The sequence below is a fragment of the Salvelinus fontinalis genome, chromosome 8 (genome assembly GCF_029448725.1).
Source record: "Salvelinus fontinalis isolate EN_2023a chromosome 8, ASM2944872v1, whole genome shotgun sequence".
Classification (NCBI taxonomy): domain Eukaryota; kingdom Metazoa; phylum Chordata; class Actinopteri; order Salmoniformes; family Salmonidae; genus Salvelinus; species Salvelinus fontinalis.
This window is the reverse complement of record NC_074672.1, coordinates 20,945,236-20,971,377: the sequence shown is the minus strand read 5'-3', so window position 1 is coordinate 20,971,377 and position 26,142 is coordinate 20,945,236. Positions and strand designations below refer to the sequence as shown.

At 41.4% G+C, this 26,142-nt stretch overlaps 1 protein-coding gene across 6 annotated transcripts; it reads left to right on the top strand.

The window, feature by feature from the left end:
• Positions 1 to 6,619: 6,619 nt before the first annotated feature.
• On the top strand, positions 6,620 to 26,112 carry LOC129860853 (E3 ubiquitin-protein ligase Itchy-like). Of its 6 annotated transcripts, none has more exons than XM_055931704.1 (24): positions 6,621 to 6,821; positions 11,439 to 11,525; positions 11,874 to 12,015; positions 13,173 to 13,297; positions 14,949 to 15,086; positions 15,232 to 15,274; positions 15,381 to 15,583; positions 15,773 to 15,974; positions 16,282 to 16,377; positions 16,532 to 16,715; positions 17,516 to 17,585; positions 17,703 to 17,787; positions 18,014 to 18,142; positions 18,750 to 18,822; positions 19,012 to 19,083; positions 19,160 to 19,248; positions 23,359 to 23,518; positions 23,628 to 23,761; positions 23,940 to 24,080; positions 24,153 to 24,273; positions 24,401 to 24,505; positions 24,630 to 24,726; positions 24,830 to 24,902; positions 24,993 to 26,112. In XM_055931704.1, exons 2-24 carry the CDS (start codon positions 11,456 to 11,458, stop codon positions 25,090 to 25,092), a joined length of 2,652 nt encoding a protein of 883 aa, XP_055787679.1. In that variant the 5' UTR covers positions 6,621 to 6,821; positions 11,439 to 11,455; the 3' UTR covers positions 25,093 to 26,112. The 6 variants fall into 6 exon arrangements, with proteins under 6 accessions (XP_055787676.1, XP_055787677.1, XP_055787675.1 ...); XM_055931703.1 differs by having other exon boundaries at positions 15,770 to 15,974; XM_055931701.1 differs by having other exon boundaries at positions 6,620 to 6,821; positions 11,443 to 11,525; positions 15,770 to 15,974; positions 23,940 to 24,273.
• Positions 26,113 to 26,142: the final 30 nt, after the last annotated feature.

The following is a 26,142-nucleotide window of genomic DNA, read 5'->3' as shown; positions in this document are numbered from 1 at the left end:
GCTAGCTAATGAGCAATTTAGCTTCCAGTAGGATGCTCTACCAAGGTTAGTATCAGGGGTAAATATTTTGATACTGGAAGCTAAATAGCTCATTATTAAATAATGATATAGTTACATTTGAGGTTAAAGATCTGCTCTCATACTTTTGGGAAAGGCCTTGTGAAGAAAAATCTTATTGCAAGAACTGGGAGCTATTTAAATTTGAGAAGTCCAAATATCTTTGAAAATATGGTAGTAATCTTGTTAAGACCAGAAGAGCTGAGGAGGAAAATGTGATCACTAAGATAACTTCCCTTTCTCAGAGGTCCCCAGCCGGCCTTTCGGGGGAGGAGAAGATGGAACTGATTGAGTTACAAAATAAACTGGATAATATATATAGATGAAATAAATGTGATAATTTATATAGATTAAATCAACTGGATTATATATATATATATATATATATATATATATATATATATATATTTAGTGGTGTACAGCAGGCCAGCCACCAGGGGAAGACTCGTCGAGGCCTGGTAACAGATGGAGAATACATAACGAGACGGTGGCTCCATCTGCTGGACGTGCCAGGTCTTGACGGGCTCTCCAGAAAGGACTAATTGGGGCTGATTGGGAGCTGGTGAGTAATCAAGGGCGGATTGCTCATCAGCTGTGCGAGGCCCATAAAGCTGCCAAAAGGGCAGCACACAAGGAGGACTAGGGGAAGTGAGGTGACTTCCAGGTGGTTGGATATGGTTACCCGAGCTAAGATGAGGGGGTTGAGTTTGTGTGCCATACAGGAAGAACCGGAGCCCAGGAGAAGGTATCCCGGAGAGGGTCTCATGGGGAGACCTGTTCTTTTTTATTTATTATTTAATAAACACCCTTGAAACCTGAGCTAATCATACTCTGTCTGTGTCTGATCTATGTAAACGTCTTGACCAAACCCCCTGGTCTGCCACAATATATATACAGTTGAAGTCGGAAGTGGACATACACTTAGGTTGGAGTCATTAAAACTAGTTTTTCAACCACTCCACACATTTCTTGTTTACAAACTATAGTTTTGGCAAGTCGGTTAGGACATCTACTTTGCATGATACAAGTACTTTTTCCAACAATTGTTTACAGACAGATCATTTCACTTATAATTCACTGTATCACAATTCCAGTTGGTCAGAAGTTTACATACACTAAGTTGACTGTGCCTTTAAACAGCTTGGAAAATTCCAGAAAATTATGTCAGGGCTTTAGAAGCTTCTGATAGGCTAATTGACATAATTTGAGTCAATTGGAGGTGTACCTGTGGATGTATTTCAAGGCCTACCTTCAAAATCAGTGCCTCATGGGGAAATCAGCCAAGACCTCAGGAAAGAAATTGTAGACCTCCACAAGTCTGATTCATCCTTGGGAGCAATTTCCAAACGCCCTAAGGTACCACGTTCATCTGTACAAACAATAGTACCAAGTACAAACACCATGGGACCACGCAGCCGTCACACCGCTGAGGAAGGAGACGTGTTCTGTCTCCTAGAGATGAACGTACTTTGGTGCGAAAGTGCAAATCAATCCCAGAACAACAGCAAAGGACCTTGTGAAGATGCTGGAGGAAATGAGTACAAAAGTATCTATATCCACAGTAAAACGAGTCCTAATTCGACATAACCTGAAAGGCCGCTCAGCAAGGAAGAAGCCACTGATCCAAAACCGCCATAAAAAAGCCAGACTACGGATTGCAACTGCACATGGGGACAAAGATCATACTTTTTGGAGAAATGTCCTCAAGTCTGATGAAACAAAAATAGAACTGTTTGGCCATAATGACCATCGTTATGTTTGGAGGAAAACGGGGGAGGCTTGCAAGCCGAAGAACACCATCCCAACCGTGAAGCACGGGGTGGCAACATCATGTTGTGGGGATCCTTTGCTGCAGGAGGGACTAGTGCACTTCACAAAATAGATGGCATCATGAGGGAGGAAAATGATGTACAGTCGTGGCCAAAAGTTTTGAGAATAACACAAATATTAATTTTCACAAAGTCTTCTGCCTCAGTTTGTATGATGGCAATTTGCATATACTCCAGAATGATATGAAGAGTAATCAGATGAATTGCAATTGATTGCAAAGTCCCTCTTTGCCATGCAACTGAATTGAATCCTCCAAAAACATTTCCACTGCATTTCAGCCCTGCCACAAAAGGACCAGCTGACATCATCTCAGTGATTCTCTCGTTAACACAGGTGTGAGTGTTGACGAGGACAAGGCTGGAGATCACTCTGTCATGCTGATTTAATTCGAATAACAGACTGGAAGCTTCAAAAGGAGGGTGGTGCTTGGAATCATTGTTTTTCCTCTGTCAATCATGGTTACCTGCAAGGAAACACGTGCCGTCATCATTGCTTTGCACAAAAAGGGCTTCACAGGCAAGGATATTGCTGCCAGTAAGATTGCACCTAAATCAACCATTTATCGGATCATCAAGAACTTCCAAGGAGGACGGTTCAATTGTTGTGAAGAAGGCTTCAGGGCGCCCAAGAAAGTCCAGCAGGCGTCAGGACCGTCTCCTAAAGTTGATTCAGCTGCGGGATCGGGGCACCACCAGTACAGAGCTAGCTTAGGAATGGCAGCAGGCAGGTGTGAGTGCCTCTGCACACACAGTGAGGCGAAGACTTTTGGAGGATGGCCTGGTGTCAAGAAGGGCAGCAAAGAAGCCACTTCTCTCCAGGAAAAACATCAGGGACAAACTGATATTCTGCAAAAGGTACAGGGATTGGACTGCTGAGGACTGGGGTAAAGTCATTTTCTCTGATGAATCCCCTTTCCTATTGTTTGGGGAATCCGGAAAAAAGCTTGTCCGGAGAAGACAAGGTGAGCGCTACCATCAGTCCTGTGTCATGCCAACAGTAAAGCATCCTGAGACCATTCATGTGTGGGGTTGCTTCTCAGCCAAGGGAGTGGGCTCACTCACAGTTTTGCCTAAGAACACAGCCATGAATAAAGAATGGTACCAACACATCCTCTGAGAGCAACTTCTCCCAACCATCCAGGAACAGTTTGGTGACGAACAATGTCTTTTCCAGCAGGATGGAGCACCTTGCCATAAGGCAAAAGTGATAACTATGTGGCTCGGGGGAACAGAACATTGATATTTTGGGTCCATGGCCAGGAAATTCCCCAGACCTTAATCCCATTGAGAGCTTGTGGTCAATCCTCAAGAGGCGGGTGGACAAACAAAACCCCACAAATTCTGACAAACTCCAAGCATTGATTATGCAAGAATGGGCTGCCATCATTCAGGATGTGGCTCAGAAGTTAATTGACAGCATGCCAGGGCGGATTGCAGATGTCTTGAAAAAGAAGGGTCAACACTGCAAATATTGACTCTTTGCATCAGCTTCATGTAATTGTCAATAAAAGCCGTTGACACTTATGAAATACTTGTAATTATACTTCAGTATTCCATAGTAACATCTGACAAAAATATCTAAAGACACTGAAGCAGCAAACTTTGTGAAAATTAATATTTGTGTCATTCTCAAAACTTTTGGCCACGACTGTAAATATATTGAAGCAACATCTCAAGACATCAGTCAGGAAGTTAAAGCTTGGTTGCAAATGGGTCTTCCAAATGGACATTGACCCCAAGCATACTTCCAATGTTGTGGCAAAATGGCTTAAGGACAACAAAGTCAAGGTATTAGAGTGGCCATCACAAAGCCCTGACCTCAATCCTATAGAAAGTTTGTGGGCAGAACTGAAAAAGTGTGTGCGACCAAGGAGGCCTACAAACCTGACTCAGTTACACCAGCTCTTTCAGGAGGAATGAGCTAAAATTCATGCAACTTATTGTGGGAAGTTTGTGGAAGGCTACCCGAAACGTTTGACCCAAGTTAAACAATTTAAAGGCTATTCTACCAAATACTAATTGAGTGTATGTAAACTTCTGACCCACTGGGAATGTGATGAAAGAAATAAAAGCGGAAATAAATCATTCTCTCTACTATTATTCTGACATTTCACATTCTTAAAATAAAGTGGTGATCCTAACTGACAGGGATTTTTACTAGGATTAAATGTCGGGAATTGTGAAAAACTGAGTTTATATGTATTTGGCTAAGGTGCATGTAAACTTCCGACTTCAACTGTATATACAGATAGATAGATTAAAAGCAGAAGGAGCCTTTATTAGATCTATGAAAAAAAAATGTATCAGTGATACTGAATCTAAACATTGTGATGAACCCATCAAAATTGAAGAGATTATAGTCTATCAAAACATCTAAAGAACAATAAAAGGATGGCTTTATATTATTTATTTTTATTGTTCTAAAGAATTTGACACAGTAGAGCATCAGTTCCTCTTCCTCTCCCTTGAGAGACTTGGCTTTGGGGATTTTTTCTGTAAGGCTATTAAGACTCTATACAAATGGTAACAGCTCTATCAAACTGAAACATGGCACTTCACATAGATTTGAGTTAGGACAACCTTGCCTAATTCCTCTCTATCTCTCCGTATCTGTTTTATTGATCACCCAACTTTTTACAAAAGCTTACTAAATTTTAACCCTCTTATTAAAAAACCCCAGAAGAAGCTAAATCAATGGCTACAGAGGGACTTATCTTTAAAAGGAAGAGTCCTAATAACCAAGGCTGAAGGTATCTCTAGGCTAACATATGGCGCTCTATCTTTATATCTTGACGGTAAAATAAGCAAGGAGATAGACCAGATGCTTTTCAACTTTCTGTGGAGAAACCGTACACATTACATTAGGAAAACTGTTGCAATGAACACTTATGAGTATGGTGGTCTGAGTTTTCTGGACTTTACTATCATCAATAATACATTTAAGATCAATTGGATAAAACAATTCCTAAGAAGACCCACTTCTGTGTGGAATTTTATTCCTCATCATGTCTTCTCTACTTTTGGTGGCCTTAACTTCATGTTGTTTTGCAATTATAATATTGACAAAGTTCCAGTGAAACTCTCTGCTTTTCATCAGCAGGTTTTCTTGTCATGGTTCTTAATTTATAAGCATACTTTTTCTCCACACAGATATTATATATGGAATAATTGGGATATATTGTATAAAAATGCTTCTTTGTTTTTAGAATATGGGTTCCGAAATAATATCCTATTGGTGAGCCAACTTGTAAATGCAGAGTTTAAAAAAAACGTAGTTATAAGGAATTCTTATCAATTTACAAGGTCCCTGTAACACCTAAAGATTTTGCAATTGTTATAGATGCCATTCCCTCAGGTGTTGCTTTATTATTCAGGAACGTGTCAAGACTTGACCCTCAGAGCCTACCTTCTATTGACCCTGTTGACTCATCAGTAGGAAAGATTTGCTTCTCTTTTGATCCATTCAACAACAGAGCGATACGAACCTTGTTTCAGCAGGATGTTGTATCTACACCTTATGTCATGCCTTATTGGAACAGATTTATTGATAATATCTGTTGGGAAAAAGTTTGGATGTTCCCACACACATACCTACTTGTTAACAAAATTAAGTAAGTTTCCTTTAAAATTATTCATAAATATTATCCTGTCAACCACTATATGAAGAAGTTTAAGGAAAACATCAACTCAAATTGCTCATATTGTAATGACCACCCAGAAACAGTGTTGCATCTTTTTTTGGCATTGTATTCATGTAAGAAAACTGTGGCAAGACATCAGTAGATTTATAATTGAACACATTTATTAAGATTTTACACTATTGTGGAGAGATGTACTGCTTGGAAGCTTTATCTACAATAAAATTGTTTCAACTAATTTCTATGTAATTAATTTCATTCATCTTTTGGCCAAATTTCATATTCACAAATGTAAATTTACAAACAAAACACTACATTTTCTTACCTTACAAAAATAAATGTAACTATATTTTAAGACAATTAAATACTCTACTAACAAAAAAGCTGTTAGAATTATAAGTGTATCCCTTAAGGTCCCTTAAGGTCCTTGGGTAATGTGAAATTGTACCCCCTAGCCCAATTGTCCTTTGTATATAATGTTTATATACTTGTGTTCCCCCATGTACTTTCCTTATTGATTTGTTGTTCTTTTTTTTTTTGAGGAGATGGGAACTCCATTGGAATCGCATAAATGCCACGTTCATATACTAGTTGGTACTATGAAACTCGAACATTTCAGACTTTCTGATTTGTTTAACGCGGCACGTGGATAACTAATTACAAGCAGTAAGGAATTCGGAGTCGGACATTTCCACATTTTCTAGTTCCGACTAACACTTGAATGTGACATTACGCCCATTGTGTTACCAATGCGTTGTCATTTGGACGCGAGGTCCATTCTGGGTGAATATAGGACAAGGAGATCAGTCCTTCAAGAAGTGAATTGGGCGCTAGTTGAAAAACCCAACATCAGCATGAATGACGTGAACCAAATGTACAACATTACAAATGTTTTCCCAAATGTGAGATAATAAACTTGTTCTCTGTAATATCGTATAGCTTTGAAGTCGTGACATTACGTACTGTCGAGGAAAATAGGCATGTTTCTCGACTCATACCCTGACTTTAAGAAGGGATTGCCTGACGATTATCGTAGCAAACGCGTGACGCTGCATGACACCGTGAACGCGATTGGTCGACAGTCTTTCCGGGTGGAGCGTTGTACGTTTCTATTCATTTATCGCTGGTATTTATGTCCTCCTCGAATAGATATGGTTTTGGTCACGTGAGACGATTACGAAGATGGTGGAAGTTTATTTCTTGAAGTGAAGCCGCAAAAGAACCCAAAACAGACAGGGATATTGGGGAAAGTTGCCTGTAACGTCACGTCTTGAACTTCTTCTGCCCTTGGATTCGGGTAAGCGAAAGGACCGAGGTGGAAAGTCCTCAACCACAATATTTTGCAAACTCACTCTTCCACTGGACTAGCCAGCCATGACACGAGCTAGCTAGCTTTTTTTGCGATCAGGTGCCAGATGACATTTAACACGTAAACAACAACACCGTTTCAAAAATATTGAATACAAACTCTGCATCCCGGAGTTGAATGCAGCATATGTAAATAACATTTAGTTAGTTATCAGATTTGAGAGTTTCATGGTTGTCATTTCACTAATTTTGAGACAGAGCTAGCTACTCAGCTAGCTAAGCTAACGTTAGCCTCCTTCCTTGTCAATCAAACAGGTCGTCACTAAGCCTTTTGCCAATGTCATGCGCCTGACGATAACGTCAAATCCTAACGATGGCAAACAAATTGCAGCCATTATTTTCTGTGTTTATACTGTCCAGCCCTAATATTGTTATTGAGTAAGATGCCGTTGGGTATCTCTTGCTGTTATCTGGTCACATTTGTGTAAATAACAGCATACTCTGTCATTTCACCAGCCTGACCTTTCCACTTTGTTTTGTGAGCTGAGGGGTGGGGCTGGTTAAATGTAGTTAACCTCTCACGAATGCACTGTTGGTTAAGACAGTAGTATTTAGTTCATAGAGCATTTATAAGTTATATTCTTCAAGATTCAGAGCTCTTCCTTTTTTAATGTTGCTCTGTAACCATTCCATGTTTTTAAAAGTTAAACATGCCTGTATGTATATCAGTAGATTTTTGTCAGTTCAGTGGTGTAAGTGTAATAGCATATTTTATTCACTTTTGATTTGTTTATGGAATATCTGACACTTTCACAAAAACAGTCATTGACTGATGGTGCATCTTTCTTCCTTGTCTCAACTGATGAGCTCCTGACTTGTGAGTCATTTAGCTGGCTTGCAAAGCAGTCCATCACTGTGAGTAACACACAGAATCTGTGTCACAGATCCTTTCTCTGTAGGCCACAGAATCAGTACTGATAAATTATTTACTCCGGGTACAGTCAAAGTGAAAGTTTATCCAGAGCTCTTTCTCTCATTTGCACAGGGGAAGTAGGCGGGGGAACATACATTATGCACAGTGAAGTAACCACAAACCAGGAAAGAAGACTAGGCTATGCTTCCTGGTGCTATTTTCACCTGTTTAATATTCTCTCGTGGCATTTTCCAGAGAGCAAGCATGATTATACAGTGCATTCAGAAAGTATTCAGGCCCCTTGACTTTTTTGACATTCAATCATTTTTACCCCCATCAATATTAGAGGTCGACTGATTAATCGGAATGGCCGATTTAATTGGGGGCGATTTCAAGTTTTCATAACAATCTGCATTTTTGGACACTGATTATGGCCGATTACATTGCACTCCACGAGGCTGCGTGGCAGGCTAACTACCTGTTATGCGAGTGCAGCAAGGAGCCAAGGTAAGGTGCTAGCTACCATTAAACTTATCTTATAAAAAACAATCAATCTTAACATAATCACTAGTTAACTACACATGGTTGATGATATTACTAGTTTATATAGCTTGTCCTGCATTGCATATAATCGATGCGGTACCTGTTAATTTATCATTGAATCACAGCCTACTTCGCCAAACGGATTATTTAAAAAGCCCATTCGTGAAAAAAGCACTGTCGTTGCACTAATGTGTGACTAACCATAAACACGAATGCCTTTCTTAAAATCAATACACAAGTATATATTTTTTAAACCTGCATATTTAGTTAGTATTGCCTGCTGACATGAATTTCTTTTAACTAGGGAAATTGTGTCACTTCTCTTGCGTTCTGTGCAAGCAGAGTCAGGGTATATGCAGCAGTTTGTGCCGCCTGGCTCGTTGCGAACTGTGTGAAGACCATTACTTCCTAACTAAGACTGTAATTAATTTGTCAGAATTGTATGTAATTATGACGTAACATTGAAGGTTGTGCAATGTAACAGCAATATTTAGACTTAGGGATGCCATCTGTTAGATAAAATACAGAACGGTTCCGTATTTCACTGAAAGAATAAACGTTTTGTTTTCGAAATGATAGTTTCCGGATTTGACCATATTAATGACCTAAGGCTCGTATTTCTGTGTTATTATATTATAATTAAGTCTATGATTTGATAAGAGCAGTCTGACTGAGCGGTGGTAGGCAGCAGCTGGCTCGTAAGCATTCATTCAAACAGCACTTTCCTGCGTTTGCCAGCAGCTCTTCGCTGTGTTTCAAGCATTGCGCTGTTTATGACTTCAAGCCTATGAACTCCTGAGAGTAGGCTGGCACAACTAAAGTACCTAATAGAACATCCAACAGTCAAAGGTATATGAAATACAAATGGTATAGAGAGAAATAGTCCTATAATAACTACAACCTAAAACTTCTTACCTGGGAATATTGAAGACTAAGGTTAAAAGGAACCCCCAGCTTTAAATGTTCTGAGCAAGGAACTTAAACGTTAGCTTTTTTACATGGCACATATTGCACTTTTACTTTCTTCTCCAACACTTTGTTTTTGCATTATTTAAACCAAATTGAACATGTTTCATTATTTGAGACTAAATTAATTTTTAGTTAAAATAAGTGCTCATTCAGTATTGTTGTAATTGTCATTATTACAAATATATATATATAAAAATCGACCAATTAATCGGTATCGGCTTTTTTTGGTATTCCAATAATCGGTATTGGCGTTGAAAAATCATAATCGGTCGACCTCTAATCAATATACACACAATGCCCTATAATGACAAAGCAAAAATAGGTTTTTAGACATTTGAGAATTTTGTACTCAGTAATTTGTTGAAGCACCTTTGGCAGCGATTACAGCCTCAAGTCTTCTTGGGTATGACGCTTCAAGCTTGACACACCAGTATTTGGGGAGTTTCTCCCATTCTTTGCAGATCCTCTCAAGCTCTGTCAGGTTGGATGGGGAGTATCGTTGTACAGCTGTTTTCAGGTTTCTCCAGAGATGTTCGATTGGGTTCAAGTCCGGGCTCTGGCTCGGCCACTCAAGAACATTTAGAGACTTGTCCTAAAGCCACTTCTGCGTTGTCTTGGCTGTGTGCATAGGGTCGTTGTCCTGTTGGAAGGTGAACCTTCGCCCCCAGTCTGAGGTCCTGAGTGCTCTGGAGCAGGTTTTCATCAAGGATCTCTCTGTACTTTGCTCTGTTCATCTTTCCCTCGATCCTGTCTAGTCTCCCAGTCCCTCGCGCTGAAAAACATCACCCCGGCATGATGCTGCTACAACCACGCTTCACCGTAGGGATGGTGCCAAGTATTTTATCAGACCAGAGAATCTTGTTTCTCATGGTCTGACAGTCCTTTAGGTGACTTTTGCCAACTCCAAGCGGGCTGTCATGTACCTTTTACTGAGGAGTGGCTTCCCTCTGGCCACTCTACCATAAAGGGCTGATTTGGTGACGTGCTGCAGAGATGGTTATCCTTCTGGAAGGTTTTCCCATTTTCACAGAGGAATTCTGGAGCTCTGTCAGTGACCATCGGGTTCTTGGTCACCTCCCTGACCAAGGCCCTTCTCCCCCGATTGCTCAGTTTTGCTAGGGGGCCAGCTCTAGGAAGATTCTTGGTGGTTAAACTTCTTGCATTTAAAATTGATGGAGAACACGTTGTTCTTGGGGACCTTCAATGCTGCAGACATTTTTTGGTACCTTCCCCAGATCTGTGCCTCGACAATCCTCTCTCTGAGCTCCACCGACAACTCCTTCAACCTCATGGCTTGGTTTTTGCTCTGTCATGCACTGTTGGACCTTTTTATATAAACAGATGTCTGCCTTTCCAAATCATGTCCAATCAATTGAATTTACCACAGGTGGACTCCAATCAAGTTGTAGAAACATCCCAAAGATAATCAGTGGAAGAGGGATGCACCTGAGCTCAATTTCTAGTTTCATAGCAAAGGGTCTGAATACTTATGTAAATAAGGTGTTTCTGTTTTTAAAAATGTTTTTATATACGTTTGCAAACATAAAATAAAAAAAAATGTTTTCCACTTTGTCATTGTGTGTAGATTGAGGGGGGTGGGGGGCGGCATTTTAGAATAAGGCTGTAACGTAACAAAATAACAAAATGTGAAAAAGGGAATGTGGTCTGAATACTTTTCAAATGCACTGTAGATGTCAATAGGTGTAAGTAAACCCAGACTGCAGAGTTATTTGTTGTTAGGAATCATAGTATCAATCACACATCTAGTTACTGTTTTGTATATAAATTATTTATTCATCCATTTTTATTTTTTCTTAACTCCGCTGGATAAGTTGAACACCCAGACTATGATCTTATAGCGAGTACTAGTCGGATAATACCTGGTACCTGCATAATCTTTTATGCTTTATAGCAATATAATTTTATTACCATTCAAGAGGTGAATGTGTTTTCGTCGCTGGGTGGTTATCTAATGTAATGCTGACCATGATATTTTATGTTCTTGTTCCATTACGCCTGTAAAGATTAGATAGCCCAATGTCTATAATATTGTAAAGCGTTTGTCACAATGCATTGAACAAAAAATATAATTTCTAGAAGTAAGGATGGAAAGGCTATGTATGGAATGTGCTTTGGGCCATTGAATGAATGGTTTACTGAATGTGTGTTTGTTTGTTGCAGGTAGCCAGCCCTATGTCATGGCCTCCAGCGTTGCTAAACCAGGCCCTGGGAATGGCTACCCCATGAAGGCACAACTGCAAATTATGGGTTTGTTTATGATCTCTGTCATTTTCATAATACGTAGCCCATTCGTGTCATATTTTGGATTTCTTCAGAATGGAAATTAAAAGGTGACATTTGGAGAATTAGGATGCACTTATAGTTTCTGATTTTATATTTCCCTTTTTTATTTTGGTATTGAAGTCCGTTGCATAGCCATGTTTTGTATTGTAAGGTTTTAGTCCATAGTAAATTATGTTTTTCAGGGTGTGGACTGTTTATATTGTCTACACTCATAAAAACAGAATTGACCCGAAGTACTGTCAAACTAACTCCTACCAGACAGTCTAACTTCAAGCTCTGCCCTAATTGACAACACTTTTTACATCCCCTCAGTGCTGTCAGCAAAACTGAAAGAAAACAGGAAGAATTGGTTTGGCCCCAGTCCATATGTTGAAGTGGCCGTTGATGGACAGTCCAAAAAGACAGAGAAATGCAACAACACCCACAGTCCCAAATGGAAGCAGCCGCTCACAGTGTAAGTTGTCGTTGTGTTTTTGATGACAGTCAGTGTTGAGAACAAGGAACTTCCTTTTAATTTGAGTACAAATTCTTTACACAAGTGGCAAGTGTACAGGGTTTACTGAGGATCCACTCATGATATACAGGTAACTGCCAATATAAAGGAAACACCAACATACTGTCTTAATAGGATGTTGGGCACCACGAGCCAGAACAGCTTCAATGTGCCTCGACATAAATTCTACAGTGTCTGGAACTATTGGAGGGATGCCACACCATTCTTACACAAGAAATTCCATCATTTGGTGTTTTGTTGATGGTGGAAAACGGTGTCTCGGGCACTGCTCCAGAATCTCCCGTAAGTGTTCAATTGGGTTGAGATCTGGTGACTGGCATATGGTTTGCATCATTTTCATTCTCATCATTCTCATCAAACCATTCAGTGACCACTCGTGCCCTGTGGATGTCACCTCCTGGGGACGTAGCAATGGTTACCAAAATAATGGCATGTCCAGCATTTTTATACATGACCCTAAGCATGATGGGATGTTCATTGCTTAATTAACTCAGGAACCACACCTGTGTGGAACCACCTGCTTTCAATATACTTTGTGTTCCTCATTTACTCAAATGTTTCCATTATTTTGGCAGTTACCTGTAGTAGTGCCAACACATCCACATAATCAATCCCTTCATTTTATTGCTTTGGACTCTTACTCTACTGGCCCTTCTTAATTTAGAGTGGGCCACTCTCCTGTTTCAGTATGTCTTGGTGTGGTGTATTCAGAGCAGTCATACTATAGTGTAGTAAGCTGATGGGCTTCCACAACTGTATTTTCCTGCAAGCATTCAGGATTTAACTAGCAGCTGTTATAGTAGGCATGGACACTTGCTTCTAGTCTCCCCGCTAACACTGTTGAAACATTTCTTCAAATGGAATAATAATCATAATAGTAATATATTCAGCCTTTATAGCGCTTTTCATTACATAAAGAATCTCAGTGCTTTAAGGCAACAAAAAATACAAGAAATGTAGAAAAAGAACATCATTAGACGTTCATCATAGACGATCATCTTAGATGCTTTCATATATTGCCTCTCACCTACAATATCTGCTATATTTACAGTGAATTAACTGTCATATTCATTGTCTGTCTTTCATCTTGTCAATAGAATTGTCACTCCTTTTAGCAAGCTAATCTTCCGAGTATGGAGTCACCAGACCTTGAAGTCGGACATATTGTTAGGCATGGCAACTCTGGAGGTCAGCGAAACACTCAAAGCCAACGACATGAAAAGTGAGTGCCTTCCTTGTATCATGTTATGCATACCTTGCTTGGCTATGTGATGAAGGCCTGTACTGTGTCTGTGCTAGTTATCTTTCACACACACGGCACAGGCACCACTTTCCCCTCATAAAGAGTAAATTCAGTCCACTGCCAATTTTCAAATGTTATTGGTCACATACACATGGTTAGCAGATGTTAATGCAAGTGTAGCAAAATGCTTGTGCTTCTAGTTCCGAAAGTGCAGTAATATCTAACACGTAATCTAACAATTCCCCAACAACTACCTAATACACACAAATCTAAAGTGGTGAATGAGAATATGTACATATAACTAAATGGATGGTGGATGTGGATAGGGGGGTGCTCCTTCTGCTGTTTCCTGAAGTCCACGAGCATCTCCTTTGTTTTGTTGACATTGGGTGTGAGGTTATTTTCCTGACACCACACTCTGAGTGCCCTCACCTCCTCCCTGTAGGCTGTCTAGTCGTTGTTGGTAATCAAGCCCACTACTGTTGTCGTCGGCAAACTTGATGATTGAGTTGGAGGCGTGCATGGCCACAGTCGTGGGTGAACAGGAAGTACAGGAGGGGGCTGAGCACGCACCCTTTCGGGACCCCAGTGTTGAGGGTCAGCGAAGTGGAGATGTTGTTTCCTACCTTCACCACCTGGGGGTGGCCCGTCAAAGTCCAGGACCCAATTGCACAGGGCGGGGTTGAGACCCAGGGCCTCCAGCTTGATGATGAGCTTGGAGGGTACTATGGTGTTGAATGCTGAGCTGTAGTCAATGAACAGCATTCTTTAGATATTCCTTTTGTCCAGGTGGGATAGGGCAGTGTGATGGCGATTGCGTCGTCTGTGGACATATTGGGGCGGTAAGCAAACTGAAGGTGGAGGTGATATGGTCTTTGACTAGTCTCTCGAAAGCACTTCATGATGACATAAGTGAGTGCTATGGGGCAATAGTCATTTAGTTCAGTTTCCGTTGTTCTCTTGGTTACAGGAACAATGGTGAACATCTTGAATCAAGTGGGGACAACAGACTGGGATAGTGAGCGATTGAATATGTCCGTAAACACACCAGCCAGCTGGTCTGCACATACTCTGAGGACGGGGCTAGGGATGCCGTCTCGTTCAGCAGCCTTGTGAGGGTTAACCCATTTAAATGTTTTAGTCACGTCGGCTAAGGGGGGGGGGGGGGGACAGTATTATCCTTATTTTCTAAACACATTTAAGCCAGACCAGATAGAAAATATCACATCACTCTCCTATTTTGATGATCGGTAAATAATGATAACTTTGGTTTGAAGTAGGATAATTACTCTGTTTCTTATGGCTGTATATTTGCTAACAGGACTCCTCTGTTTTGATTGGTTGGTTTTCTTGCCTTTTACGGGGATTCTCTCTCCATTACTTTTTCCATCCACTAGTTTGTTGAAGGTATAATTGATAAGGTGATAACAGCGAGAAACATTGGTCATAGTCTTTGTGGTGTACTGTCCCTCATGTCCCAAACTCGTTCAAGTCCTGGTGTAAAGTGGCAGAGAAGGATGATTCAAAGGGCTGATAACGGCTTCAGACAGGCGAGGAGCTGAGTGGAAGGAGGGCTTTTGTTACATAACCAATGCTTTTGTTCCATGCCCCCCCCCCCCCCCCCCCCCAGTCTCTGAGGTGGTGCAGACGCTGCAGCTGAGTGCAGACAGAGACCAGACCGATGTCGTGGGGGACCTGTCTGTCTGTCTGGATGGCATGCAAGTGGACCCAGAGATGTTTGCCTCTGCTGCCTCTGCTAACACCCAAAGTGAGTCTGCTCTGTGCGATGTTATCCACAGTGTTATCTGTATTGATTTGTAGTGAGAGTTATGGTTTTCCCATCCTGCCCAGAAAATAAGCTCCAGCTTCCCCTCAGTACATCCAGTTCCCAACTCTGTGTTTCTGGATCTCAGGTACATCGAATGGGGAATCGCAACAGAACGGGGATGATGTGAAGTAAGCATATTATTCATGGTTACTGTGGTAATGATAGTCTTGCTTATATTTGTATATGGACACTGTCTTGTCAGTGCTCCAAAGTTAATAGTTGATATTGTGGCAGGCGGAGTAGAGACAGCTCTCCTTCTGTGGATGGTTTGGAGCACAGAGCTTCCCCAAATGGTTGTGCGGTCGCAGTGAATGGCACAGGGTCTTGCAAAGGGTCTCCTGCTCTGTCAGCAGGGGGCTCCAGGGGTAATCCTCTACGCCCCCCCAGGCCCTCCCGACCCCCTCCACCCACCCCGCGCAGACCAACCTCCTCTCCAGGTGAGGCGGTCAAACTCATAACTCATCTTAAGACCAACAGCAATGCTCCTGGGGATTTATTGGTATAATATTTAGCTTTATATGTCCACAGTTAAAGTGTTTGTCAGATAATGGCAGAAAATGACACTAGGTGGTTTTGTTTTCTCAAACTTACTAAATTTTCTTTTCTCATTCACTGGTTCACAGCAGCATCCTCTAATGGATCCATTCCAACTGAAGAAAGCGACGGCCCCAGCTCAGAGACCCCAGTCAGTGCACCTGCAGTACCAGACCCCAACGCCCCACCCCCTACACACGACCAGAGCCAAGCAATAGCAGCCAGCCAAGCAGACAGTGTAACCCCAGGCCCCCCCAGAGCCTCCGCTGTCGCCGCAGGCCCATTGCCTCCTGGGTAAGGGTCAAACCGTCCATGGTGATCTGGCAGGCAGAAACACACTGTTAATCAGTTTGTGGTGTCAATACAACCACCCCAGATCATCTTACTGTTATGCTTTGTTAAACTCAAGAGATTAGAATGTGGCTTTGGCTATTGTCTTGACTGCAATGACCTGTTGTTATTGCTCCAGGGTTACGTAGTCTCATCACTTTTATAATTTAACTTTACCCTACCTGCCGTGACTTGACTTTTTAAGTTTTGTATTTGGCTGACTGATGTTGTAAATGTTTTAATTTTCTTTGAATCACATGTTCCTGTGAAGATGGGAGCAGAGGGTGGATCAGAACGGAAGGCTGTATTTCGTAGATCATGTGGAAAAGAGGACGACATGGGAGCGGCCTGAGCCTCTACCTTCTGGGTAACTGCCCCTTTACATATCCTGTGTCTTTTTCCAATCCACGTATTTACACCAGTTCACAAGACAAGCAGAGAATAGTGTGTCTGTTACTAGAGGATACTAAATGCCAAAGCTCTTTAATAGTCTACCCTGTTCCTCTTTGCCCTGTATGTAGATGGGAGCGGCGAGTGGACCCCATGGGCAGGGTCTACTTTGTAGACCACATCACCAGAACTACCACATGGCAACGGCCCACTATGGAGACGGTGCGGAACTATGAACAGTGGCAGCACCAACGCAACCAGCTACAGGGTGCCATGCAGCAGTTCAACCAGCGCTTCATATTTGGAGTGAATGGGGTAAGTGGGAACTCTGACTGGTCAAACCAAGTGCTCAGCTCCTTAAATAACAGTACTGAACTGGTGTGAAACACTCAACAGGTGAGGAGTTTAATGGGATACTTTGAGATTTTGGCAATGAGGCCCTTTAATTCCCCAGAGTCAGATGAATTAGTGGATACAATTTTTATGTCCATTGTGTCCAGTATGAAGGAAGTAAGAGAGTTTCGCAAGCCAATGCTAACTAGCATTAGTGCAATGTGCAGTCTATGGGTATCCATAGACTGCTCTCAGTCATTGTGCTAACTACCTCAGTCAGCTGTTATTTGCGCTGTGTGAAATGATAATGCCATCAAATGGATTGGGTGATTACAGGAAGTCTATTTGGAAGAAAGAAACTAGAGGGACACTTTACCTCACCCCTCGCTTTATTTAGCTAGCTGGCAAGCCATACAGAGCTGTTGTAGGAAAATTATATTATAACTCTGAAATGTAATTAATTGGGCCTTAGTGTAGTGCCCACACAATCTTTTATAGTATTTGGGTGTTAGCCTTATCAGCTTCTCTCTAAGATGGGCCATGCAGTTAACCTAGCGGTTAGAGAGTTTGGTCAGTAACCCGAAAGGTTGACTGCACCTATCTGGTGTATGTGACAATATAATCATCTTTATTTTATTTTTCTGCTTCTCTTAACTCTGTTTTACATATTGGGCTGTAAACAGTTTGTCCTTTTTCAGTTGGGGATATTTAACCACTCTTTATCATTTGATTTTTAACTTTGTTTGGTAATTATTATCTTTATCTTCTCTTGTGCACTGAAGCTCCAGGACCAGGTTCCAGCCACTGAGAATAAGCAGTTTGATCCCCTGGGCCCGCTGCCACATGGATGGGGTAAGATCTCACTCGCATCTCACATGAAAAGGTCACAGATTAATCTGTTTTCTAGACTTTTGAATGAATTGAGGATTGTCCTTAAACTGTTCTGTTTCATTCCATTTACATTCTCAGAGAAAAGAACTGACAGCAACGGGAGAGTGTACTTTGTTCAACACACCACACGAACTACACAGTGGGAGGACCCTCGCACTCAGGGGTGAGAAGTTAATCTGTACTACTCTTAGTACAGATGTATCTTAACAGCTACTTTTAACATCAGTGGGTGCTAGCCTGTAACACCTAGAACAGGGTAAGATTAGCGCAGCCCCTGGATCTAGTACTCTACACATGCCCATACACTGGAATTGTGTAAATTCAGACATTGTGCAGATCTGTATCCTACTGTATGTCCCTGTTTTATGTTGACACTCCCTCTCCCTCAGGCTGCTGAATGAGAAGCCTCTTCCAGAGGGCTGGGAGATGAGGTTTACAGTCGACGGCATCCCATACTTTGTGGACCACAACAGGAGAGCCACTACGTACATCGACCCTCGCACTGGAAAATCCTCACTGTACGTCCCAACTTTACAGTCACTTATCAAAGCATTGGACTACCTCTCTGACTAAGCATCATAGACTAAAATGAGGCTCTATGTAGCAAACACGGGTCTGTATCATAAGCACTAATTTGATTCCAGTAATGAAACTGTTGCTAATAATAACGCTTTCTTTCTGTACCCAAAACATCAAATTAGGATGACTAATATGGGCTGAACAGATAATGTACTGTCTGTATCTTTCAGTATTCTAATGAGCCACACCTAAGTGATGATATTGGTGTACTGTCAACATGACTGCTCTCTGTTTAACAGTGACTATGCTCTGGCTGTGCTCTATTCCCCAACTAACAGGAATAACCTGTTTGGTGCCTTTCACAGGAATGCTGTTTCATTTGTCTCACCTGTAACCTGCTTTGGCTTAAACATTTATCATTATCAGTTTAGTCTGTGCAGAGTAGTGAAAACATAACATTTGACTGTCTGGGGTCTATGGTTTGACATTCTTGTGTAGTTCTAACACACTAGTAAAAGCCAGGTAATCTGACAAAGTTGATTCAGTATTTGGTCCATGATGTGTGACTGAATGTGCCTTTTCCTTCCCTCTCTCTCTCTCCAACAGTGAAAATGGACCCCAGATAACTTACGTTCGAGACTTTAAAGCCAAAGTCCAGTACTTCAGATTCTGGTGCCAGGTAGGTCTCATGCCTTCTGAGTTTGAGTGGTTAAACAGTGACATTGTTTTTATGGTCAACAGAACAACATGAATTCCAATGCACAGTGACATAATTAAAGGAACGATGACCTGCTATTTTTGTTGGCACGTTTGGGGGGGGGGATCACATCACATGCTTCAAAATCACTTATGATTTCCTCTTGTCCAGCAATTGTCAATGCCTCAGCATGTCAAGATCACTGTCACCCGCAAAACCCTGTTCGAGGACTCGTTCCAACAAGTGAGTAAACATCCTCCCAAATGAGCATGTTGACACTGACCTATGTTGTCCATATTAATTTGACTCTCCATTGTAGATAATGAGCTTCAATGCACAGGACCTCCGCAGGAGACTATGGATCATATTCCCTGGGGAAGAAGGTCTTGATTATGGAGGGGTGGCAAGGTAAAGTTATAATGTACTCTTTTCAAGTGATCCCATGCAGTTATTGCACCCCAATAAATAATAAGTCATTCAGTGGCGTTCCGTGTCGTTTAAGATTAGGTTAGGACATTGTTTTTTATTTTTTTATGAGCATGGCCTTATTTCTATTACAGCATATTGGATGACTGTCATTCATTTTCCATTCACCCAGTTCAATGTAACAGTGATAGGTTTAGGCTACTACATGATACTAGAATGTTCCCTACACCCATCATGAGGTTGCTATAACCTAGCCTACGAATTCAAGTTTACAACGTAGGTGCACCGGTAGAGAGACAAACTGGAGTAATCATGGTGATTGCCAAGCAAATAACTGCTGGACACATGGTAATTGACCGTTACTTAACATAAACACATTTAGCATCTCCTGGCTTCGACACACAGCCTACAAGCCACTGATGCAGATATTAGGAACATCTACATTTTAAAAGTCAAATTAATCCATGTTATATAGCCTACTTCACAATAAATCCATTATTTATTTTGGAAGGGTCTAAAGAAACATGATATGAAGAAAATGTAGTTTATTTCAGAGGAACAGAATAGCATACTCTTGAGTTGTCCTTATGTTAGGCCCTGATCTGGCTATGCCATATGGCTGTGGGTTTCACTAGTTCATTTGGCAGGCAAGATTTTCTTAAAATTCTGTGGCATTATTTTATAGGATGAAGAATACAATTGAACAAATAGGAATAAAATAGAAAGGATATTTTCTCCAAACGATTTGAGGGAGTGCGGACATGCGGCTATTCTGTGTTGAGTTGTTAACAAAGAAACAGGTCCTCCTATATGCTTAATTTAGAGTTACTTAATAATGCCTCGAATTTCCCGGCGGCATCTGCTCTGTGTGGTTGTAGGGCCCCCTAAAAAAAATCCCTGCCTTTTGCGGCCAGGGCTGAATATTATAATTCCTTTCTACCGGCTGCGTGCCGAAGCACCTCTCACTCATATGGCTCTCAGATACCGTCGCTCAATTCTTATCAGCCAATGCAGTCACGTGGTCGGGTCTTTCTCACAGGCTACAAGTGAAGATGGACACATCGGGGACGCAACTGCGTACGTCCTTATCCAATTCCGAGGCGCATATTGAAAGAACTGTCCACACTGTTCAACAAGATGAGTAGACCTAACGAACAGCAGAAGCACTAGCTTATGTCAGTCTACTGTCCCCTATAGCACGAAAGTTGACCTATTCTGTGCGACACATAAATATTCCAAACATAGTCTGGGACAGTTGTGGGATGCGATAGTTCCGAAATTAATACAACCACTAGCATCCCAAAAACTTTTTCAAGCAATGAGGCAGACAGAGTCGATCAGAATGTTTAGGTTAAAATGTCGATAAACTATTAGGTTATTTCTTCACATTATAAGCACAGCAATGTGCACATGGCAGTAGGCTATAGGCGTGAATGTTCCAAAATACAATCAGTTAGCGGGAAAATGGCATTCTCAAAAGTGACCGCAAACGCAATTATGCATGTAATGATTTTATTATAAAAGCGAATTTTTATGGGAAAAATGATCGTCTCCAATCTTGAAATTCACAAACTGAGTGTGTATGCCAGTTAGGCTCTACACCCATTGTAAAGCAGATTAATGTGCTTAATTTTAAGAAGTTATTTGGCCACTTTAGTTGTGATACAAACCTTATCAAAACATAAGCTTTGGGCTAGGCTACATGAGGTGTGCGACTATGATTTGAAAAGGTTTGCGCTGTTTCTTTCCTTACTGCACACAAGCTAGGCATCATTCACAAGTGATAATATAATTCACAAGTGATAGGCTAATATTGTCACCCATCAGACTATTCTTGTTTAGTCTTGTCTTTACATATATAATTTAGTATATGTGTGAAATTTGTTTTAATTTAGAATGGATCATTATGCACCTGTCTCGAAACGAGCAGGGTTCGTTTTCATGCCTGCCAGGTGGGCTATAATCCTGTTGTAAAGAGAAGCAATGTGCTTAATATTAGGAAAGTTGAGAAATAAATATAGTAGGCCTAGCCTATAGAGAGCTGATGTGATCTTCCTTTTTTTTAATAGAGGCCATCACAATTCTCACGCAATTGCATAGCCTATAGAAATGTTGCGCAACATGAGCTCATAGGCTCTCATGAAGTGTTTGATGACATTTTTGAAAAATTTTCATAGATGTCAGAGTGATTAGAGAGACAATAGAGTGCTGAGTACCAGGCAGTTAGCAAGTTTGGTAGGCTACTAATGACCATCAGAGCTTGGAGAAGCCTAATTAACGTCACTAAAAAGTCACGTGGAATATGACTGCCGTCATGACTCGTGGCGGTAATACGGTCACCGTAACAGCCCTAGTCCATCCACTTTTTGTTCTGTTTGCTTCTTTTAAGAAATGTTTTGAAACAGAATTGGCGGAATGAATACACCACTGATCACCCACAGTTCCCTATCATAGCAGCCATTAAAACATTTTCCCTTCGTTTGTGGACTTCAGTGCACAACACAATAGCTGTCTGTGACCAGGCAAAAAAAATAACTCTCCAAGCCAAACCTTCATACAATAACCGTTACACACAACCTACTTTGATGTCACCATATTTGCTGTCAACATAGTTTTGGTAGTTAGTGTTTGTACACATGGATTGGATTGTGGGTTTACTATCACGCAGTAGTGTACATACAGCAAGCAGTTTTGCAGTTACACCGGCGGGCTCCAGTGGCAATACATTTACAGTATAAAACCGAAAGCTTACCTTGAATGTGTTGGCTAGCCTTAGCCAGCTCGCTAACATGAATACCATTCCTTTCTGTTTGTCAGGTTGTTGAGTAGGCAAAATTAGCTGCATTAGCTAGCGTAAGTGAAAGTGCAACATACTACAAAATATCTCTGCTGTTTCTCCATAACTTTTTAAGAAATTAATTTGTTCAAAACTGTTCCACTATTCTTTTTTTTTTGTCCACATGTTATGCCCTTCAGTGCTAGTTAGCTGTAGCTTATGCTTTCAGTACTAGATTCATTCTCTGGTCCTTTGATTAGATGGACATGTCAGTTCATGCTGCAAGAGCTCTGATAGGTTGGGGGATGTCCTCCGGAAGTCGTCATAGTTACTGTGTAAGTCTATAGATGTGGGTGAGAACCATGAGCCTCTTAGGTTTTGTATGGAAGTCAATGTAGCCAGGGGTAGCACCGGTTAAACCTTGGTGCTACCCTACTGCTGTTGAGGCTACTGTAGACCATTGCAAAACTGTGTTTTAATCAGTTATGTGGTGACGTGAATATATTTAGTATAGTTTTTACCTAAAAAAATACTTTTTTAAAGCTGCAATATGTAACTTGGGCAACCTGACAAAATTCACATAGAAGTGTTCGTTATAGATCTGTAATTCTCATTGAAAACATGTCTAAGAAGCGGTAGATCTGTTCTGCGTGCTATTTCTATGCTTCCCGTTGTGAAGGTTTGTTTTTGCATCTTTTACTTTCAGTTTTGTACACCAGCTTCAAACAGCTGAAAATACAACATTTTTGGTTATGGAAAAGATATTTGACAGCTGTTTAATTATTCTCTACACCAGGGGTACTCAACTCTTACTCTACGAGGTCCGGAGCTGCTGGATTTCTGTTCTAAGTGATCATTAATTGCACACACCTGGTATCCCAGGTCTAAATCAGTCCCTGATTAGAGGGGAACAATGAAAAAACGCAGTGGAAATGACTTCGTGGTCCAGAGTTGAGTTTGAAAGCTCTACACTATACTTGTTTTGTCATACAAACTGAGATTAAGTCAACTTTTTTAGAATTTTAGCAACCAGAAAATGGCGGAGCGATTTCTGCATAGTGCATCTTTGTTTCACTTTTTTAATGAAATGGTCCTCCTCTGAGGAGCCGCCACCGAAGTGGTGAAGGAACCTTCTGTGCCCCCTGGTCTAAGGTTCAGCTACTTGAATGACCTTTTAAAACATCCCAGATAAGTGTTTGTTTGTCTACAAGTTGATATTTTACCCAGTTATGAAGTGTGGTGTTAACTGGATCCTTGCAGAGAGGTTTTGTATTGTGATGAGTGTTATGAAATATTATATATTTCTCTCTTTGTAGAGAGTGGTTCTTCCTGCTGTCTCACGAGGTGCTGAACCCCATGTATTGCCTGTTTGAGTATGCTGGGAAGGACAACTACTGCCTACAGATCAACCCTGCCTCCTACATCAACCCTGATCACCTCAAGTACTTCAAATTCATCGGACGCTTCATCGCCATGGTGATTATTTTTAGTCACTGTTTTTCAACTGCAATGTGACATTTGCGAGTGCAAAGATCTGATGCAGTTCTGCATTTTTAAATGTTAACCTCCTGATCTCTTTTCGCAGGCTCTTTTCCACGGGAAGTTCATTGACACAGGCTTTTCGCTACCGTTCTACAAGCGAATGCTGAACAAGCCATGGGCACTGAAAGATCTAGAGTCCATTGACCCAGAATTTTACAATTCTCTCATCTGGATTAAGTGAGTGTTCTGAGGAAGCTGTGCTAAAATTAACATTGGTTGTAGTAAATATTGTTTGTTTAATGTTTTGGTGGCTGTGATGAACACACTTAACTTCATGGCCCCACTTTCCTTGATAACATGAGTTTTCCATTTTGGGTTACTGATACGTGTCTTTGTCATCTGTTGTGCACTTCAGAGAGAACGACATTGAGGAGTGTGGCCTGGAGATGTACTTCTCTGTGGACAAAGAGATTCTGGGTGAAATCACCACTCATGAGCTCAAGCCGGACGGAGGAGAGGTCCTGGTCACTGAGGAGAACAAGGAGGAGTATATCAGGTCTGTCTCAGCATATGCCCCCTCCTCCCCTCCTGGTGTGTGGTGCTTTGATGGTCTATGTTTCTCTCCCAGGCTTGTAGCAGAGTGGAGGTTGTCCAGAGGTGTGGAGGAGCAGACCCAGGCCTTCTTTGAGGGCTTCAACGAGGTTCTCCCACAGCAATACCTGCAGTACTTTGATGCCAAAGAACTTGAGGTACGAGTCTTAGTTTGGCCTATTTATTTACACCAGGTTCACCATATTCACTCTGGTAAAGATGACAGCTGTTGTTCCAACTCACATGTACTAGTGAGCCAATTTGTTACTTGTCAACTTTCTGCAGGTCATGCTGTGTGGGATGCAGGAGATCGACCTGGCAGACTGGCAGAGGAACACCATCTACAGACACTATGCACGCAGCAGCAAGCAGGTCCTCTGGTTCTGGCAGGTCAGTGTTACACATCTGTCCTCACCAGTGCTACAGTCAGGTGCCACATATCCTCAGTATCATTACATTCATGTAACAAAGAACATCTATGAACATACTGTACCCTCTTGGACTTGCCTTCCAGCTCATCAAAGAGATGGACAATGAGAAGCGGATGAGGCTCCTCCAGTTCGTTACAGGAACCTGTCGCCTTCCTGTCGGAGGCTTTGCTGACCTATTGGGTAAGGAATTTAACCTGTAAGGGTAAAAGTTCATGAAATATAAAATTTTGCCATTTTTACCTCTAAGTAGATGGGTTAGTGACTTACATATTTGGTTTTGTAGGGAGCAATGGCCCGCAGAAGTTCTGCATCGAGAAGGTGGGAAAGGAGAACTGGCTACCCAGAAGTCACACATGGTGAGTACTGTATGGAAGAGTCAAGGTTAAAACCGAGTCAAGGCTTCACTCGACAGATAACTAACAAGCCTCTATTTTCCCCTTCTCTAGCTTCAATCGATTGGATCTTCCTCCTTACAAAAGCTACGAGCAGCTGAAGGAGAAATTGATGTTTGCGATTGAAGAGACTGAGGGCTTTGGGCAGGAGTGATCCAGCAACGGATCAATAGACAGAGGAGTGCGGTCTTCGTTTGTCAGGGAGCCTCTTGAAGACCAGCGTGTTTTTGTGTGTGCTTGCCAGTGTTTCCCCTATATGCATTTAGCAGTGGCATACCGACGCTACCTCCTGCATTTAAAAAAAAAATAATGTTTTATGTGGCTGTATAGATGTATGCCCCAGGAAGACCCCAATCGCCGCCACCCCTCCCCCCTGCAAACTCTGCCACCTCTGCTGAAACAAATCCTAGGGGAAACACTGCGTGCTGTTGAAGGGAGAAAACTTGCTCTAAAATACTGGAAGAATATTTGAGAGTATTGATCCACAACAGTAAGCTGCTCCCTTCTCTCAGAATGTCCCCCACATCATGCATGAACGCTGGAAACCCACCCTCAATAACATGTATGGGACAGGGATATCAGAAGCATCGGTCCCATCATCCTTTGATTGACCCACCACTATTTCTGACAATCCCAATGCTGACTTTGAGGAAAATGAAGACCTCTCTTCAGGCAATGGCCAGATCCAGAAGTTGCAATGCACATGCTTCAAAATAGAACAGTCCTTCTGTTCAAAGCTCCTTAGCATTTATCTGTGAATCAATAAAATATTGCAAGGGACAATATTGGCCCCTATATTTATGGTACAAGAGTACATGGATCTACTATGGCCCTAGTTTTATAGGGCATTGTGACATGATCAAATGATTATTTTTTTCAAGTGTTCTGGGGCATAAGAAGTGTGAAATGTTTGTCTAGAATATTGCCTTGATGTCTTCGGTGATATGAGATTTAACCACATTGGAGACTAGATATACATGTAGCTTTTAATAGTCTGGGAGATTTTTAGCATATGAATTTAATGATTTTTATATTAATGGGAGATGTTTTTCTGGCTGTGGCAAAGGCATGGGAATACATTTTTTTCCCTGGAAGATTATGAATGGAAATCCCAGGGAAGTAAATGTGTAAATTATCATTTGTTGCATTGCGAATAAAAAGCCATCTCCTTTTATTTTTGTCTCCAGATGTATCTTTATGCAAC

Excerpts from the sequence above, each read along its gene's own strand:
- LOC129860853 (XM_055931701.1), top strand. The coding sequence starts at position 11,456 with ATGGCCTCCAGCGTTGCTAAACCAGGCCCTGGGAATGGCTACCCCATG. Across the intron at positions 17,788-18,013 it reads GAGGACCCTCGCACTCAGGG|GCTGCTGAATGAGAAGCCTC; the intron begins GTGAGAAGTTAA and ends CCTCTCCCTCAG. Across the intron at positions 18,823-19,011 it reads ACTTCAGATTCTGGTGCCAG|CAATTGTCAATGCCTCAGCA; the intron begins GTAGGTCTCATG and ends CCTCTTGTCCAG.